Source organism: Crocodylus siamensis, chromosome 13 (assembly GCF_052110815.1).
Source record: "Crocodylus siamensis isolate JL-2025a chromosome 13, ASM5211081v1, whole genome shotgun sequence".
NCBI lineage: Eukaryota > Metazoa > Chordata > Crocodylia > Crocodylidae > Crocodylus > Crocodylus siamensis.
In genome coordinates, this window is record NC_143407.1 from 17,571,531 (window position 1) to 17,592,289 (window position 20,759).

The window sequence follows — 20,759 nt, forward strand, 5'->3', positions numbered from 1 at the left end:
GGTATGGACTACGTTTTTTTTGCCTTCCTCTGTAGCAGGGAGTATGGCCCTCAACCTGGGATCTTTTTACATTAACAGCATTTTATAGAAGCAGGACTGGCTGCCATAGTCCCCCTGCTTTACCTGTGGTAGGTTAGGGTGTTATGTCTTGTGCTGTGTCAGGATTGAGGGTAGTAGGATAATTTGGAGAGGGATAACCTTCCTCAGGCAGAGGGTTGGATTCTCTGGAGGTCCCTTCCAGCTCCACTTCTATGATGGGAGTAGCAACAGCTTGAGAAAAAGTCACTCTTTGCTGGAAGCAAGCTGTATCGGCAAAAGGCAAGAGCACTTACATGGTGGCTCCCAGTGCTAGGTCTGCCCATTTCACCTTGTGTGCATGGATAGTTGTAGGAGGGCTCTAGCTCTGTTGAGGACACAAAGCTTTTTGAGATGTAACAGGCAGACATGAGCAGTTGTTTTTATTTTAATCCAGTGACATAAGCAGCAAGGAAAAATACACATTCAAACTAGAGCTCCTCAGCAGCCACACCAGAAATGATTTGCATGTTTATTTTTCATTAAAAACCCAACCTCCCGGCACTTTCACCCTTCACATATGGCACAGTCCTCACAAGCAGCAGAAGGGGAAGTTTGACTGCAGAAGGTTTCTGTCCAATACGCTGAGCAGCTCCTGAAAGAGCTGGGCACTGGGCAGCTTTGGTATTTGCTAATCAGGTCAGAGAAGGGTGGCATTGATGTGGAAACTCAACCACAGAGGATTTAGGGGCTTCAGAAAGAAAAGGAGGGCCACACACAGAAACACAAGATCAGCCTCCATGCAAAGCAGCAGCTCCAACTACTGCTTTGCAACTGGAAGCTCCCAGGCCCACTTCTGCACCAGAAGCCAAGCATTCAGCCCAAGGTAGGGCCTGTCTCTGGGATTATATCTTTGAATTCTTCCAACCAGAGTGGCACTACTTGAAGCCAATTCCTACCTTGGTTCTGTCACAGAGTACAAAGACTCATGAAAGCAGTGGTGCTTTAAGCTTTGGGCCAGATGAGAAGGGGCAGTCTGCAGGCCAGATCCTGCAGACATTGGCCCAGCCCTATATTAAGGGCTGCCCATGGACCGGATGACATGACCCTGCAGGTCAGGTTGAGCACCACTGGTAGAGTCAGGTTCAGAGAAAGACCTACATGCAGAGGCTTTTCATTAGGGTGACCACAAGCTCAAGCTCAAGCTCCAGCCCTGCCCAGCCCATGACCTCTCTCCTGCCACAACAGAGTTACAGTGGAGCTTTTCCAGGCTAGCATGTGATGGTATCCAGGGCCCTGAGACAGACAGCAGGTTAAAAATCAAGCACTCCTTGCAGACATTAAAAAAACCCCAAAACCAGCTTTACCAGAAGAAGCAGTATGTTACATATGCTGCAGAACCAGGTTGAAGTAAGAATTAGGTGCTTCAGCAGGGCTTTTTGGCACTTTTAGCTAAAGCTAATTCAATCAGCTACTCGATAAAAGTGCCAAAAAAGCCTCCCTAAAGTGCCCAGTCTTTACAGGTGTCAGACAAGCTGGCTTGAACTAACGCACTGCCTCTTCTAGGTGTGTGCAGGACTTGGTGCAGAAATGCGCTAAGTTTAAAGCAAAGCACTTTTTTTTTTTTTTTTAATGTCTGCAAGCATCCAAGAGGTCTTTGGACAAAACCCCTTTGGGTGCCTAGCTACACCTGAAAAGCAAAAGGTCTGTGCAAGATCCCTGCATCCAGCACATCTAATGGTACAGGCTGCTGTGATGTAAAAATTCCTAATACATGGCTTCAACTCCTGAATCACTTTGTACAAACATCTCACATGGGTCCTGTGCTCAGCATGTCACTTCTAGTCTAGCAATGCCAGGAGTCACCGGGGTACAAGTGGGAAGCCTGGGTAGAAACAGGAAGGCAGTAGTCCTCTGTGGACAGGGAATGTCTGAACAAGGTAATTTGTTTAAAAGAAAGGCCAGCCTTGGAGGCCCACCACCATGGAGCAGGCAGTCTGGGAGCAGAGTCTCCAAGGTGAGTAGCCACAGTAGCCGACTGCAATACACCTGCACTAGCCCATGATCTCAGTCTTTCTTCACTGGCTTTGACAAGAAAAATGAGTATTTTCCTGACAAGTCAAGCAGTTCAAACATAAGCCAGCAAGCTGTTCAGAAAGCCTGAAGATTATTCACAGCCTCTGCAAATGCTGCAGAAGAGTCCAAGCAAGGCTTAGGGCTACAGTGAGACACTAGCTGAACAAGTATAAGCAATCTCTGTTCAGTTATAGGTTGGGGATGGGTTTCTTTTCCAGAGGTATAAGAAGTGCTGTGCTCCCATCAAGACCACAGGAGGGCAGCAACTTTCCATTCTAGCATGGAGGAACCTTGCTCCAGTGCCATCTGCATGGCAGACCAGGTTCCCAGACTGTGCTCCAGCAAGTACAGCTACTGTCCAACTGAGAGTAGACTGAAACACAAGCAACAAAGAATGGGAGCTCTGCATTTTGGGGACAGAATTTCAGATATTGGTCTTAAGTGTACAGGAAGGCCCTCAGCCCAATTTCCCAAACTTCAGGAACACTCATGTATTTGAGTTGGATTGAAACTAGACTCCACAGAAAGATGGGCTGGTGCCATTCCCATGACTGAGGAATAACTCCCAACCCAGGGAGGGCATCACCACACACCTCATAATGACAACTATGGTCGCCTGAAAGAAGGCTAAAAATGATCCCAGTGACAGGAAGCCATGAGCTCTCCAAGGGACAGGAAGGCTGACTCCTTTCCCTCTGCCCCTGTTTGAAGGGGAGCCACTAGCCAGCTGCAAGAGCACAGAAATATTCAGCACCCAGTCCCGTCTCTGCCAGGAGAGGTACATTCTTCCCGGCAGGAAGCCAAAACAACAAAACAAAGAAAAAAACCCCAACAACAAAAACCCCACAACAACCAACACTGTCTAACATACAAGAGCTCCAGAGCCTCATTCTCAAGGGAAAATTAAAAAAAAGTTTAGTCACATCCACATACATCACATTATAAAATAAGCAATAATTCATGTAACACTTGCCTGAGCAAGGAGGATGCAGGGAGAGGCTGAGAAAGCTCCTTGTTGGCAGGAACAGAATTCACCCTTGACCTCTAGCAGGCCAGCCTTTCAAACCTCCACTTCCACCACTACCTCCACCTCCTGGACTACAGCTGTATGGCTGGGTGCCAGATAGCCCTGACTGCTGTCAGGCAGGGGCAGGATCTCAGCCTGCACACAGCATCCTTGCCAGACAAGGACTACACAGCTAAATTCTAGTCAACAGCTTTGAACTTTGACCATCTCAATGAACCAAGCTTGAAGGAATTCAAAGGCAATTTAGCTTAAATATAAAAATAAATTTATTTTGTTAAAAAATGTTTAAATAGTTTTTAATTTAGAGTTCAGCAGACGCACACACTCACACAGCTGAAAGAGTAAAAAGACTTGGCAGCCAGTCACTCTTGGAAAGGGGGGGAGGGGGGGACAGCCAGGGCATTGGACCCTCCGCCCCAGGTGCAGCAGCTACCTTCATAGAAAAGGGGAGCAATGCTCCTAGAGGCTGTGTCCAAGCTCTCCATCACAATGGGCATCAACATCCTGGCAATCTCTTCCAGCAGGACCTCCCAGGCACAAGGATGGCTCCAGGGCCTGCAGGCTGGAAACTAGCATGGATGTCTCTAGGACATGAACTGGTGTGGGCAAGTTCAAAGACAATTCCCAGACAGTGCAGAGGACACCAGGTCTGTCAGTTCTTGATTAGTTTTCTTTAGTGTCTTTAGCTGGAGCCAAGAGGTCTCTTGCACCTGGGAGATGGCTCCTATCAGTACACCACAGGACCTAGGCTGGGTCGTGAGCCTGGCTTATGGGGCAGATTGAGAACAGACCCAGCCTGGAGCACAGGCTATGAAGAGGCTGCCACAATGTGATACCCACCCCACAGCTGCCATTCTTTCAGTCACAACAGTTAAAATACAGAATTCACTCACCACTAGTAGCCACACAAAGATGCTACTGTCGACAACCAATTAGCCAGGGTGCATCCCCCGCCCCCAAAAAACTTTAAAACAGCAAGTCCGGCATTACCAACATGCCGCCACGCATACGGTTCAATTCTTCCTCCAAACTCGATTCAGTGAGCGTAAACAGAGAGCAGAACATACAGGGCTTTACACAGACAAGATCTGTAGAAACTAACCCAAAGCATCACAGATGGCTGAAATCGTAAGTGGCAGCACCCATCCCACAGGGCAGAGCACAAACTCAGGACACTTATCATGTACCGAAGGGTACCAGACTCCTGTTCTCCCTCTGGTGCAGAGGTGGTGTTAGTTCCTGCAGCACAGCTCCAGCCAAGGACATGGCCCACCCATGCTGCTCTCTCTCAACAGAGACTGAGCCAGGAGCATGGTATTACAGAAGGCCTTAGCTGATGCTTGGGAGCTACAGGAGCTAGATGGCATGTTCTGTTTAGAGCACCAACATATTTAAAACCCTGCAGGGGCCAGTACCACTCACTGGAAAGGGTAAGCCAGGCAGAGTTTTGTCGAGTAGGCACCTGCTAGGCCAAATCAGAGCAGTCCTTCAGGAGGAGGGGTCTTTACTGGGTCATTAGATTACACCACAGAGAAAGGCTTCTTGACCAGTGAAGATTCTTCCCCAACCCAGGAACAGCAGTTCAGGACAAAACTGCTACCTCTGGCCTGCCCAGAGGGCGGGAGAACATGCCACTTAGCAGGGTAGGGAGGTAGGAACACAGGGAGATGGCAGCTGAAGCAGCAGGGTGTCAGTTGCTGTCAGACACAGGCTGGGAATGTGACCCTGGGGCCAGCATCCAGAGCATCTCCACAAGCCCCTGCTCTGCATGCTCAGCCCATGGAGACCAGCCTGTCAGTGTAGTCAGGGAAAGAAGGGCACAGGAGCAGCTACAGGAAGCAATGGGAGAATTTTAAACATTATGAAACACGGAGAAAAAAAAGTTAGGGAGGAAACTGTAGATATGTACAGAGGTTTATCCAGTCTCGGCTGTGGAAGTGTTCAAGTAAGAAGGGTTTGGTTTGCCCCATCTCATGTAGAAGAGTTGCTGCCACCCAGAACTGGCTCCAATGGATTTCACAGACATGAGCAGCTGAACTGCAGGGGCTCAGCTGCTTGTGTAGCTGGTCGCTCTACATTGAGTCTTGGCTCAAGCAGCTGGGCTGGGGCTTATCACAGCAAGGCCAGAAATTCATGGCCAGAAAATTGACGAGGCTACTTTTTGCGGGTGTGCTGCCTTCGTGCCTGCAGACGCTGACGGGCCCCAGTCTTGGATCCTGACCCAATGGAGAATGATGGTGCTAAGGAGACAAAAAGATGCTGTGAGTACATCCCATGCCTGTGCCCTGCTGGTCTGAGAAGAGACACTCCAGAACAAACAAAAGGCTCCTTACAGTGTTAACTTATTGCATAGGGTTTGCTTCCCAGGGGTCTGGATACCTAGATACCACTTTCCCTGCTCATGCTCCTCTCCCCAGCCCTAATTTACCCCATGCAGAGAAGCAAATATCTGCAGCAGAGAAGTGACAGCCTTTCCTGGCCTCAGGAAGCAGCCAGGGCAGTGTTATGACCTTCTTCAAAGGCAGTCAATTACTTGACTTTGCACACGAGTGGCTGTTACAGATGCACTTCCAAGCACCCCAAAGCCAGCAGCCAAACCAACCCTCCCCTCCCCCATCTTCTCCCCTCTCCATCCAGAAGGGCAACTGAGAGTGGACTCTGCTTTAACAGCAGGTTTATGTCCACATCCTAGCCTTACAGAACAGTGTTGCATCAGTCCCCTTAGATGAAAAGCACCCCAAAGGAAATCTTACCAAACGATGGCCCCACACTTCCAAAACCTGAGGCAGGAGTGCTGGGGGTTCCAAAGGAAAGGCTGTTGCTCCCACCTCCTGCTGCTCCTGGGACAGGGGTACTCTGCCCAAAACTGGGTGCAGCAGTTCCTGAAAAACACCACCTTGCTGTAAGTCTGGATGAAAGGTGTAGGATGAGAGATGGCCCAGAGGCCAAGGTCACTGTGGGAGAGGAGTCTACTGTCTGAGGAAGTATCTATTCCAAAGGAAGGCCATAGCTCAGGACAGAGAAGAGGCTCCTGCAGGACCAGTTTAGACACATCATTGCTTCCCTCCTGCTGGACAGCAGAGGGAATGTATACACACCCCTGAGATCTCCCCACTCAAAACACAGAAGCATCTGCCACAGGACAGGCCCCTGGCACCTCTCTCTCACTGCCTCTCAGCCTCTTCTTCCAGGAGGATCAGTGGACTGCCCAGGGTAGTAGGAGCTTACTTCACTAAGGGGTCAGAAATACTATTGAACGGCCTATGTTTAATCCAGTGGGATTAGCTGAACACAGACCTACTTCCCACTACCCCCAAAATGCAGGCAGGCTGTACCTGCCTCAAAGAACTAAGCTTAGCAGACACAAATCTTTGCCTTCATGCAAAATTAAGTCAGTAGGAAGTGGGGTTTCCAGTAACAAAAAAACTTGACCCCTCTAAAGTGAAGCCTTCTAGTAGCTGCCTCGTCCTAATGAACAGCTGGGGGATGGGCACAGTTAATAGCTGTACCGTATGCTTAGAGAAGCCAGGAGTAAGAGACGAGAAGCATGGCATGGCCACTGCCTACATTCACTTAGACCTCCCCTCATCCCCAGCCAGTCTTATTCTGAAACAAGCCAAACAGAATTTGCTTGTGCCCAACAGGTGGGTAGACACCTTACCTCCAAACACAGGCTTGTTATCAGGTGTGCCAGCTGCAGAGAAGGCAAATGACGTGCTCTGGTTCTGGGCACCCAGCGTGTTCTGCGTCAGGGGGGAGCCAAAGAGTGTTATGGCACCTGCCGATCCACTCTGCCCAGCCCCAAAATTAAATGCTACAGCAGGAGTACTTCCACCTAAGGAAGGTGTTCCAATGCCAAAGGCACTGGGTCCTGTGCTTTGCTGGGTGGATGCCCCAAAAGTGAATGGAGATGAAGTAGCACTGCCAAACACCATGCCCCTGGCCCCACTGTTTGTAGTCTGGGTGTTGGAACCAAAACTTGATGTGGTGGTTGTGGTGACTGTTCCAAAGGAGAAGATGGATGTGGTGCCTCCAAACGCTGGCTGGCTGCTGCTTGTGCCGAAGGAAGCCTGGCTGTTGGCACCAAAGGCTGGCTGAGTGTTGCTGCCAAATGCTGGCTGAGCAGTAGACTGGGTTGTGGAGGCTCCAAAGCTGAAAGGGGCACTAAAGCTTGCTGGGCCAGTGGTAGGCTTGTTGGCAGACTGCTGGCTGTCTGGGGTACCAGTGCCAAATGCCGGCTGACTAGCTGCCCCCGAGTATGCAGGAGGTGGTTTGGCACCAGTGCCAAAGGAACAAAACGGAGTGAGGGAAGAGCCAAAAGACAGTGTTGACTGGCCTGCTGTTGCTGGGGTTGAAGAAGTCAGAGCAGTGCTGCCAAAAATACTGAAGCCGGTGGTGGTGGTGGTGGTAATGGTGGAAGGGGTGGCCTGTGCTACATTCAAGGGTGCCTGGCCAAAGGTGGAGCCCACTGGAACATTAGTGGTGGTAGTAGCTGTGGTGACAGCAGGCTGTCCAAACCCAAAAACAGGGCCTGTGGATGCAAAGCCTGCTTCTGTGCTGGGAACTGAGCTTGAAGGGGCTCCAAAGAGGAAGGGCTGAGATGCACTGGTGGAGGTGGCTGTGCTGACAGCTGGGCTGGCTGACACACTGGTGGAGCTCGGCAGGTTAAGCCCAAAACTGAACATGGGCTTCGTAGTGCATTCAGTGATGGTACTCAGTACAGTGCTGGTCGTTGCTGCAGTTGTGAAGATGCTATTGGGGAAGCTGGCAAACACAGGGGGGGTTGTGGTGGAAGCTGTGGTCACATCAGCAGTGGATGCCAGCTGAGAGGCCTGCTTAAACGCAAAGGGAGAAGCTGTTGCTGAGGGTCCAGATGTTGTCAAGCTCCCAAAAACAGGCTTGAACATTGTGGTGCTGGCAGGGGAGGTTGCTGAAAGAGATGTAGCACTGGAAGACACCGTGACTGTTGTGGAAGTGCCAGCTGCAGAAGGCACCATGTTCTCGCTTTTTGGCAAGGTGCCAAAGATTGGCTTGAACACAGGGGCAGTGGTGATTGGGGTGGAAGATGTAGCTGTTGCTGCTGCAGGCTGGCTGGCAGGAGGAATGCTCAGCATCCCAAAAAGGATGCTTGGTTTAGGGGAGGAGGGAGGTTTGCTAGGGGTTGGGCCTAGCTCCAGTGAAGTGGGAACCCCCAGGCTGCTTTCACTGCTGCCAGGCTGGACAAGGGAGCAGGGAGGGGCTAATGGAACAGGTAAGTTTAACATGGGCACAAGCTTCGAGTCAGATGCTGTAACAGACAATGAGCTTGAATTCAGTGGTACATTGGAGGCTGACAACAGAGGGGCTGCTGGAACTGGCTGAGAAGTCGCTGCAACTCCTGTCGAATCTGAGGGAGAGAGATCGTTTAGAGACTTTTTATAACCAGATATAACTAGTGCTACTAAGGAAACTAACTAGAAGCCTGGGTGGGGTAATAAAACTACGCCAGCATGAGCCCTACCTGGCACAAACATAGACCAAATTGAATGTTACAGCCCATGAAGGCTGGCCAGGAAATCTGTACAGTGTAGGCTTTATGGGGAAACCCACTGAAAACCCAGCTGTTTGACAGCAACTATTTCCATCACATTCCAGGTGGGATTTCCTGGAGTCAGCTGAGTTTAAGCTGCACCAGGAACAAGTGATGCTGCAAATCCCAACCTCATACTGATGCCTGCATGAGGAGCTCCCCCCCAACAAAACCCTGATCACCAAGTCTAAGTGCCCCAAGCCAGAGCCTCAGGACTGCTCCCACCCTGCCCAATCACAAACCTGAAAGCACAGGAATACTCTGGCTGTTCTGCATTTTCTTCAGACTTTCCAGTAAGGAGCCAGTGCTAGCAACCAGAGGAGCTGTCAATACAGATGTAGGCCCAGTAGACATCAGTGTGAATGACAGGGGTTTGGATGCAGGGATGGTCTCCGCAGAACTGGTTGCAGGGGAATCTATTGTGGGGGAGTGAGAGCAAAATGCTGAAATCCCTTGCTAAGGAAGGTGCAGACAGCAGTTACTCAAGGCACCACAGTCTGATGCAGCTAACAACACTATAAGGATGGCATAAGTCATTAAGCTGTCTTCAGGGCCTTGACCACACCACCCAGAGCAGCAGAAAATAGAACACCTGTTCACTGGCCTCCAAGAAGAGGAAGCTATATCACGCATGAAGAGACTCTGGCCTGTGCTATGCAGATGTTCAGACTACACAACCTCACTGGTCTATGCTGGTCTTACAGATAGGTCAGAGACTCTCTCCAGTTTCTTACTACTCCCCACCCCCCAGACTCACTCCAACTACCCTTCTAGCCAGCTAGCTCCTATAGGAAGGAATGGCAGCAGAGGGGTCCTTACCAGTCTTATCCTCCAAGACTTTGTTGAAACACTTGAGCACTGCCTTCTTTTCTGCATCCAAGTCCTCGACTGTGACAGGAAAGCTCAGCTGAGGGGGAGGAGGCTGCCAATGGAAGAGTGTCACTTGAGTTCCCTCCTCCAGAAGGCAGACAGAGCCTTGCCAGGCTCCCAGCAATGCCACACAGTGGCAACAGCTGCAAAGATGGTTCTGCCATAGCACAATACCAGAGGCCTAGCCCCTGTCCATTTTGCCTATTACATGCACATGAATTTGGGGTTGTTTTCAACATGCGTCTGAGAGCATAGCAGACCTTTCCCTGTAAATCACCACAAGTCAAACACATTTTACTACATGCCAAGTGCTGGAACTAGCTTCACTTCCCACAAGGCAGGAGCTTCCATCCCAGGAACAACCAGCTGAGTCTCTCCCTGCCTTTGTAGAAAAGGTAACCATCATATCCCACAGAGAAAGTCAGCAAGGGCTGCAAGGAGGCAACGTACCAAGGCAAGCTGGTCTCCTCGGCGGGAGGACAGCAGCTGGATCTTCCGCTTGCGCTTCCCACTGCTCTCTGACAGGGAGGGTAAGCTCAAGGAACTTTGCTTCTTTTGCACAGGGGTCTCCACAGCTAGAGGAGGGGGAACAAATGAAAACTAGGGGCTCCACATAGAAGAGGAATACAATTTACACATCCTGCCACAGGAACTTGCTTACCAACACGTTAGTCTCCCTCCTTCCAGAGGGAAGGGAAATTCTCCTCCAGATAACCCTGCCTGGGAGCACAGAGCCACAGGCTGTGGTACAAGATGAGCACAGGGCTCCAGGGTTTCCTGGATGAATGGTTGGCCATACCTGCAAACTGAGGAGGCAGCTTGTGTGAAGACTCCCAGGGACTGCTAAGCAGACTGCTCCCAAACATGCTGCTGCCATTAGCCATAAGGCCATTTAGCAACGTGGGTCAGCAGCATGGTGGTCACTTTACGTGGCCCCACACCACCCCCTAAAGCACTTAACCAATATACAAACCAGACAAGAGTTTATTTCGTCTAACACCAAAATGTAGTCACCTCTGGGGTGAAGCATGGGAGCTTTTTATGCTGTCTAAAAGAAGATATGAAGAATACTGTGATGTGCAGCAATAACCAGGGAGGCATCCTGAAATTGTGTCAGGACGCTAGACATGATACTAGTTTGTTGCTTTGACATGTACAACAGAGCCTTTTTTTAAAAATGGATCTAGACATAGATACTCTAACAGGCAGCACCTCCAGCTACATAGATGCCTCAAGCAGCATGGAGTTGCTTCTCTGTTCTCATGTGGATACTGACCTAGCCCAACTCCACTTAAGCTTGCATATCTGGCAGGATCACAGACTAGCAGTAAAGGCTACGCACTAGGTGGCTGATACCTGGGTACGTTCGCCGCCCTGTCTCATAGGGACACCAACTTTTGCCTCCTTTCACTCTTCTGAATGGAACAGCTTACAAAATGTAGCTGAGCAGTCATTACCAGTGGCTTTCTGTTAGTGAAGTTATCCTCCACTCGCTGCAGCATAACTTATGGTCCTACTTACCTCTCTCTGTCTGCAGTTCCATGTCAGATTTCACTGGGGTGGAAGTACTAGATCGATGTGGCTCTTCTTCTCTGCAGAGACAGGGGAAAACCTGTAAGGGCCAAACCTGTTTCCTCTTTCCAGGAGCAAAGGCTGACAGTACAGATTTACTTGCACTGCTCTGGCCCCACAAACCACAAATGTGGATCTTGGAGGCCACAAGCAAAACTGCCACCCACTAGCACTGCCCTGAGCACAGCCCAGTCCTAACACCTTGAAGATGCCTGGATGCAGAAGAGAGTGCTCCTGCTTCACAGAATCTCTGCATTCTGTAGAAGCAATGTCAGTCTCAGACTCCAGTGGTCTGTAAGCTGTTCTGAGACATCCACATTAGGTGTGAAGCCCTCTGGAAAATCAAGTCACACCAACATTTGTTTTATGACCAGCGTCCTATGCACTCCTGACTGAGAGGGGACAGATCTCCCAGGCAGGGCATAAAGAGCTGAACACCAAAGCAGATCAGAAGTGCTGAGGCACCTCTGCATCCCTTGATGAGTAAACGGATGTCCTTGGAAGCAGAGATGTGTTAATTAACCAAATGGTGACACGTCTTTTACTCTTCCCCAACTGCTGAGGTCAAGCAATCCAGGCCATGGAAACACTAGAGAACTGCAGGATGTACCACCTGACCAGCAGCCAAACAATTTAGGACACTAGAGAAATGGGCAGACATAATGCAGCCTCATGGAGAGATACTAGAGGAAAAACAAGGAAGAACCAGTTTAGCAAGATACTAAGGGATTGGAGTTAGCATGGAAAGGATTTGGAGTCCTAAGGAATGGATCATCCCAAGAAGACACTCCTTACCCCATCTCTTATTTAAGGAGACTGCAGTCTCCACTCAGATTATCAGAAAGACATCCCCCTCCATACCAACAAAAAAAAAGGAAACAAGCAACGAGGGACAGAACAGAAAGGCAGTCAAGCTCACCTTGCTTTCTTAAGAGGCCTCTCTGGTGTCTGAGAGCGGGAAGATGCTGGACTGGAAAGAGGGGAAGTACTCAGGCCACTTCTCTTCCACACCTGAAACACAGAGACCTTACCTTTAGCAATACAGTAACAGTGATCTCGGCCAGCTGGAGGCTTTTGCCTCAGTCCTTGCTTGTCACAGTTTGTAACTTCTAAGAGGAGAACCAGGTGGGAGCAGTCTCACCACAATATAAAGTAACATGCAGCAACACTTGCCCTAGTGGAGCCCCAGAGCCTGTGCAAATGCTGGCCCAGCTGAAGTTTATGGGTCTTCATGTTCAAGCACACAGAAGACCACTGTTACCCTCCACAGTCCTGCCTGCAGCAGTAGTCCTGTGTTCAAACATTACCCCCTCCCTCCAATGTTCATGTGACAGGCCCTGACACGGGTCCTGTTAGCTCACTGACAGTAAAGCCACCAACACATGTACAATTGCTCTGGCATGAACAGGTTATGTTCCTGATAGATGTTTGGCAGTTCACTGAGCCTACCTCAGGGACTTCAGAATTTGTCCCCTAGCATAGAAAAATCTTTAGCATCTAGGGAAAATCCATACTGAAAAAATTTATTTTAAAAGGTGTATCAGGTTCAGGGCCTTAGAACCTTCAACGAGATCCTCTTGAACTTGGGACACAAGCAAGTATCCCAGCAAGAGGAAAAGTTGGTCTTTTGTCGAGCAAAGTTTGGTCAACAAACCTTAGGGTCCAGGGTCCAGTTTGACAGTCCTGACCAATAGGAGTCATTAAGCAGTAGTTTTCTGGAGACCAATTGCTAGGAACCTACCGATTTGCAATTCTGCGGATTCCACAAAATTCTGTGAATTTTGATGTCTGCTAAGTGCAGCCAGAAGGGAAGTTACCATACAGAAGGATGTGTTTAATTTCATATTTTTAACCCAGAACATCAGATTTGAGTCTCACTTAGCTGTAGTACCCTCAGCCAAGTATGAGGAGCACAGCATTCTTTTTGGTGAGAAGATTCTATTTGAGGAGGGCTCCATGCCAGGGTATTCGACTGCCACCCACAAAGAGTACAAAGAAGCACAGCCAGCAGGTAGGCAGGTGTCAGCAATGGCTACAACTAGCCTGTTCCATGACTAAATGGGAGAGCTTTACCAAATGTATTTGTGCTGCACTCAGCTACAAAGACTCTTTGTGGGGTTTACAGCTCAGCGTTTGGTAATGCTTCATCAGGTTCATGACCTTGGGCAGTCCCACAGGTCTGTGACACTCCCCACGCCAGCCACCACTGTCAATTGCAGGTATGTTGTGTCCTACCTGCGAGAGGCCCCGGGTAGAGCTGTAGGAGCTGGCGATGGCATTGCGAATGGAGCTGGGAATCCCACCTGTGTACATGTTGTTCATGGAGCTGATGGAACTGCTACGTGATCTCTTGTTTAGGCACTCATCTAGACACTGGGAGGTAAGGCCCCTCTTCAGAGAGCCTGGCCTGGAGAGGGAGAGAGATAAGTTTGAATGTTTTCCTCACCCTTGTACAGAGCTTCCAAAACCCAAACCCTTTGCTGCATGCTCACTGAAAATCTCTGCCTGCAAATCTGGTTTCTGCCACTAGTACAAATTACCAAGACTTCAATAAGGATTTTCCAGCAATGGGATTACTGGAGCTCCCAGTAATGAAGCAAGCAGCCAGCAGATGATGAATACATCTTAGATGGCTCTGCCTTCCTCGGGACCCTAAACTCCTTGATGCTTGTAACAATCAAGAAGCAGAAGTGGCCCTTCCTGTGACAAGGACTTTGCACCTCAGCAAGGAAAAACTTAACACCTTTTCCCCAAACTTACTCTTTAGGCCTAAACTCAATTGGCTAGCTCTACAGAGCCTCCTTGCTGCCTTGCCTCTTAGCTGAAGCTAGGTCCCTTACAATCTGAGAAGTCACTTACTTGGGTACAAGAGAGGCTGGGGCTCCATTTGCCACCAGAGGCTCAAACGCTGACTGTCCACTCCCACTGCTGTCATGTCGCCTGCAAGAGAAAGACAGGGATCTCCTCAAAGTCCAGAAAGACCTACCCACAGGAATCAGGCACTGCTTTGATCAAGGTGGTTGCAGGAACCATTCCCAGAAAGGTCTCACACTGCCTCCTGCACTGCAACAAACTGACTTAATTCCACAAACCACCCCTGCTGGACAGGTGTCAAGGTTTAGGTCAGGCTTACGTTCCAAAATGCTGTCATAGATCTACCAGTCATGGTGTGAAGGTGTGTGTGATCTGGCATGGGCAGAGCTGGGCCAAAATTACCCCTTCATGAAGATGCAGCAGTACCAACAGATTGTTTCATTTGTGGTCAGGAAATATATGGTTTTACTATACTAACACAAATCATAGCTTTGGCAACATAACCTCATAATTTGTCGGCATATGTATCCACACTCTGAAACCAGCATTAGCATTCTTGTGTGGTCAAAGCCTCAGTCTAGCACAGGGACGGGCGACTATTTCAGGCAGAGGGCCGCTTACCAAGTTTTGGCAAGCTGCTGAGGGCCACATTTCCCTCTCCAATACAGGGAAGCAGGAAAAGCCCCATGCTCCCGGACCAGAAGTCTCTGCTAGGCAGGGGTTTTTGGCTGGGGGGCAGAGCTGGGCAGGTCTTGCTGCTGGGTCCTGCCACCAGCTTCCTTTGGGTCCTACTGTCCCTGGTTCCTGTCATCTTTGACAGGCAGCTAGGAGCAAATAAATATTAATTTTCTAAATTGTTTAGGAGCTGGATAGAATGCCCTGACAGGCTGGATCCGGCCCCGGGGCCGTATTTTACCCACCCTAGTTTAGAATCTCTCCAGGGATCAAGTACCATTTCCTCCCTTGGCATCTTGTTCCAGAACCCAACTGTCCACGATGACATTTTGCCTCAAGATGTAGCCTACTTCACCCTGCTCCACCATATTCCTGTTCCATCTCAGCTGACTAATGACGATTTGGATGTCTATCCTCTTTCAGCTCCCCTTTCACACCCAATACAATCAGTTCAGCTGCTGAGTAAAGCCAGTCAAGACAAACAAATTATGCTCTTTGGCCAAAGCCAAAATGTTTTGGAGAGGTCTGTTTCAGCAGCGTTTGTCAAGAAGACCGTGAAGCATTCTCTCATCAGACGGAGACCATACCCTAGCAGCAAGGGTACAGGATATGGGAGATCCAGTTCAAGATCCTGCTCTACACTCAGAGTGGTCCAGGATGAAAAGCTCTATTCTGGAATCTATTCTCCATCATTCCAGTCCAGTGCCCTCTTCACAAAGACAGACACAAACTCCATCTCCGTGTCCATCTTGTATGGGCCCAGTTATGTTAGACCACATATCTGCAAACCAGTATCTGGTGTTCTTAATAACCTTGGCTAGTGGGGAGGAGAAAGACCTCCCAGTTCCCATTCTTTAGCGGACACCCACACTTTGGTTCTTAAGATGTAGGAAGGAGGCTTCAGAAGGACTTTTAAATTGTCCTTGTTTGGTTTTATGCCAGAACCTGAAGATGTATCCTACTTCTTTCTAAAGACTGAGGCAGACTGGAGAACTGACTGGTTTATAACAGAGATGCCATGGAAGTAAACCCTGAAGAAATCTGCAAAGCCTGGGTCTGCTTTGATAGCAGAAGTGATTTTTAGGATTCAGTTACTCTAACTCCGCATCTCAAGACTTCCAGCAAAAGAAGGGGATGCTAGGGCTGAAGCCCAGATGCCAGTTCTCTTTTCCCTGACTACTTCAAAGCACTGTTCTGTTGGGATTACTTACTCTTCTGGAGAGGCATAGTTGGAGGGAGAAAAAATTATTTGGCGGGAGCCACCCCCTCACCCTCCCGGCAGGTAAGTCTGTGGGAAGGGGCGAGGGGAGGAAAAAGGGCCATGGGTGGAGGACCAGATCAAGGCCCCAGTGCTGAGGGAGGGAGTGGGGCAGAGGCAAGGGTAAGGGTGAGTGGGATCCTGGCCTGGCTGGGCTGGTTGGTGGGAAAATCAGAGCCCAGGTGGTTTGTCCAGGGGTGTGGGAGACTCCCGCTGCTGTGCGCAACTCAGCGAAGGCCCAGGGGGCACGTGCCCCTCCATCTACAGTGGAGGCAGCTGCCACTGTGCACTGCGCTTTGCTCCCTGCTGCAGCTGTCACTGCCCCGAGAGCAGCATGATGCCATGTGTGTCCTAGCACTGGGCAGGAAGCAGCCCAGTGGTAGGCTGCCCAGCAATGGGACACACATGGCATCATGCCACTCTTGAAGCAGCAGCAGTGAGGTGCAGAGGCAGAGCAGAGCCCAGCCCACAGTGGCAGATTGCATACAGACTGAGGGGCAGGGGGGGTGCGGAACGACACACGCCTTGGCTCCCCTGTGGTGCATGCACTGACGGGAGGCCCTCCTCTATCCCCAGATGCACCACCAGGCTCTGATTATCCCATGACCCAGCCCAGCCGGGGCCCCATTCACCCCTGCCCCACTCCCTCCCGCACTGTGAGGGTCTCGATTTGCCCCCTCAAGGCCCTTCCCCTTCACAAAGAAAGCAGACTGAAAAACTTACCTGCCATGCTGGGAAGCCACACGCCAGGGCTGCAATCCTGGCTGTGTATCTGAGTGTCTGCATTTCCCACCCCTGGCTGCCAAAGCGAGCCTGTGGCTGCACTGTGGTCCTACCTGCTGCCCTACATCTGGTGGGGCTGAGCTCTGGTAGCCCCCACCTTCTGCTGCCTATATGGAGAGGCTGGTTCTTCTCTCATTCAGATATGAAGAAGAATGCTTTGCATTCAAAGCTTGTCTAACATCATCCCATCCATATAGTTGGTCCAATAAAAGGTATCACTCCAAAAATCCTTGATTTTTGCATAATTTCTGGACCATTGCAGCTACATTGTTAACACTTCTTTCATTTCACACAGCTGGTATACTGCCCTGGTGATCTATTGCATTTATGAGGCCTCCATGCCTGACTGGAAGAAACACTTACTACCCCCATGCATCCCCACTTGCTAGCTCATTACCTCCTTTTGTTTTCCTGTTCAATGGGGAAAGTTTGGTCATCTTCCTCCTCCACAGCCCTCTTCCTGTTTTCCTTAAGGGCACTGAGCACAGTCTCTTTTGCACATGGATCCAGGGTGCTATTGGATGATAAGGCCACTGGTGAAATCAACTGCTCCAAGCTGTAATGTAGAATAGTGAGTTATGGGAGAGTGGAAACACATCTGCTTCTCATTAGTAGAGTTCCATGAGGAGAGCTACCCACTGCCTCGAATGCTAAGCTGCCCCAGCACTGCTGAGACTTTCCTTTCCTTTAGAGGAGGAGTTCAGTTTCTGGACTAGCTTGTGACATAACAATCCTCCCCATAGCAACAAAACACTGCTCAACATGTGGATTAGGAGGTCACAACAGAGCTATGAGCTACAAACTCCCTGGGAGAGGTGCTTTAAGCAATCAAAGTGAAGGGCTACTGTGCAATAAGAATTGGTAACCCATTTTCTAGGCACTTTCCTCAGCTCTGCTCCTAGCAAGAGTTTTTATACAGCTTTTACAAGGGTGAAGTGATGCATTCATGGTACAATGCTGCATGCAACCCTCAGAGTATCTCAGAGCAGGGTCACTAAAGCAGAAGATACACTACTCGCTGACAGCACAGACAGGATGGGAGGAGAGCAAAGCTTTAGTTCTTGACAACAATAAGCAGCACTCATAACAGCACTCACAGTGATACTAACTGCATCAGATAGCAGTGCATTTACTGAGGGCTAGCTTTATGCATACTTTGCACATTCAAAAGGGAGAGGGGTACTGAAAGGCCCACGATGGTGTCATACTCACATGGGAGAATGGGACAGGTTGCTGTCTGGCGGAGCAATCTTCACTGTTACTGGGCTCTGCACCATGCTAGAGTTGCGAGCAGAAAGCACGCTTTTCTTCTGAAAGCCATCCCAGCATACTGTGGGCAGCGCCCCCAGTGAGGCATACTGGGCCTGCTGGATTGGATACCGCCGACGAAGAGTCTGCACAAATCGGGTTGGTGGGGTCAAGTGATTCCTGCAGACAAATACGCCACAGGGAATAAGGGACCCAGGAGAGGCAGAGGGATGCTAGTTGCTCAGTCACAAAGATCCCCTAAGCTCATGGCCCAGTCTGTCCATCCCTGAGAGATTAAAGCTACAAAACAGCAATGAGCTAGTGTATTTACTCTCATGCTGCCCAAGTTCTATGCCCTCTGAAAGAGCAGACAGTTTTAGCACAAGCAGCAGCAGATACTGAAGAGCTAAAAAGAGATTCAACATACCAATTTCTGATCTGGTTATTATAAACAACAAATATTCATATCCCTCTCAGTGCCAAAGATTTGTAAGAGACCCAAGTAAAATGCAATCTTTTGCTAGCTGCTTCTTTTGGGATGTGGTTGGGCTAGTTCTCTGTATATAGCAAGAACAAGGGTTCCAGTTTGTATCTCAAGAAGAATTTATAGATGCAAGGTAGTCGTAAGACCAGACGTTGTGCCTGCACTAGCCAACAGGACCTCTGTAAAAACAGCATTCTTGTCAGAAAGACACAAACCAAGACCCTTTGGTCAGTGCAGGCAAGGCCTAGACAGCAAGGACCTCATCTCTGTACTGTAGCAAACTCTTCTGACTAGAGAGAGCTCACTGGAGTACATGGCTATAAAACCACATCCAGAACAAGAGAGAAGAAGGAACAGAAGAACTGACAATTTTTGCTAATACCTGTTCTGCTTAATGCTTTAACAATCTCAAGACCAAATGACCTCAGTTCATGTAACCCATACCCTGTTCTCAAGCGTTAGCCCATGTTACATGTAAACACCAAGGCCATCCCAACCCTCTGTCCTGAGGATTCACAGATTTACGTCTTTCACCACAGAGCTGTAATTGTCCCCTCCCCCCTTACATCTCTCCTAATACACCACTTTGTCTAAATGTCTAAAATCCAGCTGCCAGTCTTTTTCTTAACTTGCTGTCAGAAATGCCTGGAGCCTAACTCCCTCCAGAAACGGCAGCACGAATGTCTGAAGACTCTTCTGCTGCTGTATGGGGACTTGGAAAGTCAGTTTTTCCACTAAAAGTGGCTGATTTTCCCAAGACACACTGCTAAGTACTCAAATTCTGATGCGCTAAAATCCATCAAGTTATCACAACTTTCCCCCCTTTGAATTACGGGGCAGAGAGAAGGAATAGCACCCAGGAAACCCACTGACGTGCTGCTTTGCCAAAAAAGAGTCCCCCTCCAGCCTGGAAACCTGGGTTAGTTTAAAGATAATGAATAAACAGTTGGACAGCAAGGTAGGATGAGCAATTCTCCAAACAGCTCTGAAGTGCCCTGAGCTGTGGCTAGAGCAGAAAATATGGCGGGGCAGCTAAGTGGATAGATGGAAGCTGGGAGCTGGAGTCAGAGCCCTGCCTGCTGAGGCAACAGCTGCCCAGCTGAAGCTTCCTCCCTGCCTGCTGCACCCCAAGCTGCATGGGCTGCCAGGGGCTGGGCAGGGCTCAGGCTGATGTGGAACATCATGGGAGCACATGCCCGCTCCCCTCACCCCCCGCCAGATCCCAGGACCTAGTGCCCAGGCAGCGCCCCCACCAGCACAGGGAGCGGGTCAGGGCTTTGCACTGGGCCGGCATGGCATGGCATAGTAGCAGCCCGCCTCCGGCCCCTCGTACCGGCCTGGCCCAGCCCGGCCCCGCTTCTGGGGAGTGGCTGCCGCGGGGAGCTGCTGGCCTGGCAGCGGCCCCTCATCAAAACCCCGTAAGTCCAACTGCCCGCCGGGCCGGAGCCGGGGCAACAGCCTAGCCGTGCCCGCCACCAGGACGCCGCCTCGGCCGCCGCAAGGGCCCGGCGCGGCTCGCTCCCGCCCTCCCTGCCGGTCCCGGCCGCGGCCGGCACCGGACACACGCGGGGGCGCTCGGCCCCCGGAGCCGCGGCCCCAGGCGCCGCCAGCTGCTTACCCGAAGGAGGGCCGGCACGTCGGGCTCGGCAGCGCGGCCCCCGCCCGCGCCTCGGGCTGGCCCAGGCGGGAGCCCATGGGCAGGCCCCCGTTGGCAGCGGCCTTGGCTGTCCGCGGCCCCGGCCGGCGCCCCCCCGCGGGCCGCAGCGCGCACCAGGCCCCCGCCGCGCCCAGCAGCGCCGCGCTCGGGCCCGGGCCCCGCAGCACCAGGCAGGCCAGGCCCAGCAGCACCAGCGCCAGCGCCAGCGCCAACCCCGCCGCCGCGCCCCGCAGCCCGCCCCAGCCCCGCCGCCGCCACGGCCACGGCCACGGCCACGGCCCGCCCCGCGACATGGCGGCCCCGCGCGCCCGCCCAGCGCTCGGCCGTCCCGGCATGCACCGCGCGGCCCCGAGCAGGGGGCGGGGCAGAGCGGGAGGCGGTGACGTGAGCGGCGCTCCCCGGCTGAAGGGGCGGGGCCGAGCGGGGCGCGGGCGCGGAGCGTGGTCCGCGGCCTGCCCGGCCCTTTCCGTGCCCGCCCCGGCGCTAGCGCGGAGCCCGCAAGAGCTGGCGGAAGGCAGGTGTAAGCGGCCGGCGAGTGGGCTCTGGCTACCGGGGCTGATGGCATCGCAGCCTCGCTCGGTCTGCAGGCGCTGCAGGGCGCCGTGAAGCCGTCCCGCCGGAGGAGCCTGCGCCCTGCTCGTGCTCCTGGCTTGTGGCGCTTCCCAGGCAGCCGCTGCCACGGGGCCAAGCCCACGTCTGTGCTGCTGATGC

General features: G+C 51.3%; 1 protein-coding gene across 1 annotated transcript; it reads right to left on the bottom strand.

Annotated features, from left to right (window-relative positions):
* Positions 1-441: 441 nt before the first annotated feature.
* LOC149854029 (nuclear envelope pore membrane protein POM 121-like) lies at positions 442-20,362 on the bottom strand. The gene is made up of 13 exons (XM_090025750.1): positions 20,010-20,362; positions 17,872-18,087; positions 17,057-17,215; positions 13,989-14,069; positions 13,365-13,536; positions 12,049-12,140; positions 11,079-11,149; positions 10,008-10,132; positions 9,507-9,609; positions 8,930-9,103; positions 6,780-8,504; positions 5,872-6,000; positions 442-5,358 (listed from the first exon to the last, which is right to left on the bottom strand). Exons 1-13 carry the CDS (start codon positions 20,339-20,341, stop codon positions 5,273-5,275), a joined length of 3,465 nt encoding a protein of 1,154 aa, XP_089881876.1. The 5' UTR covers positions 20,342-20,362; the 3' UTR covers positions 442-5,272.
* Between the last annotated feature and the right edge of the window lie 397 nt (positions 20,363-20,759).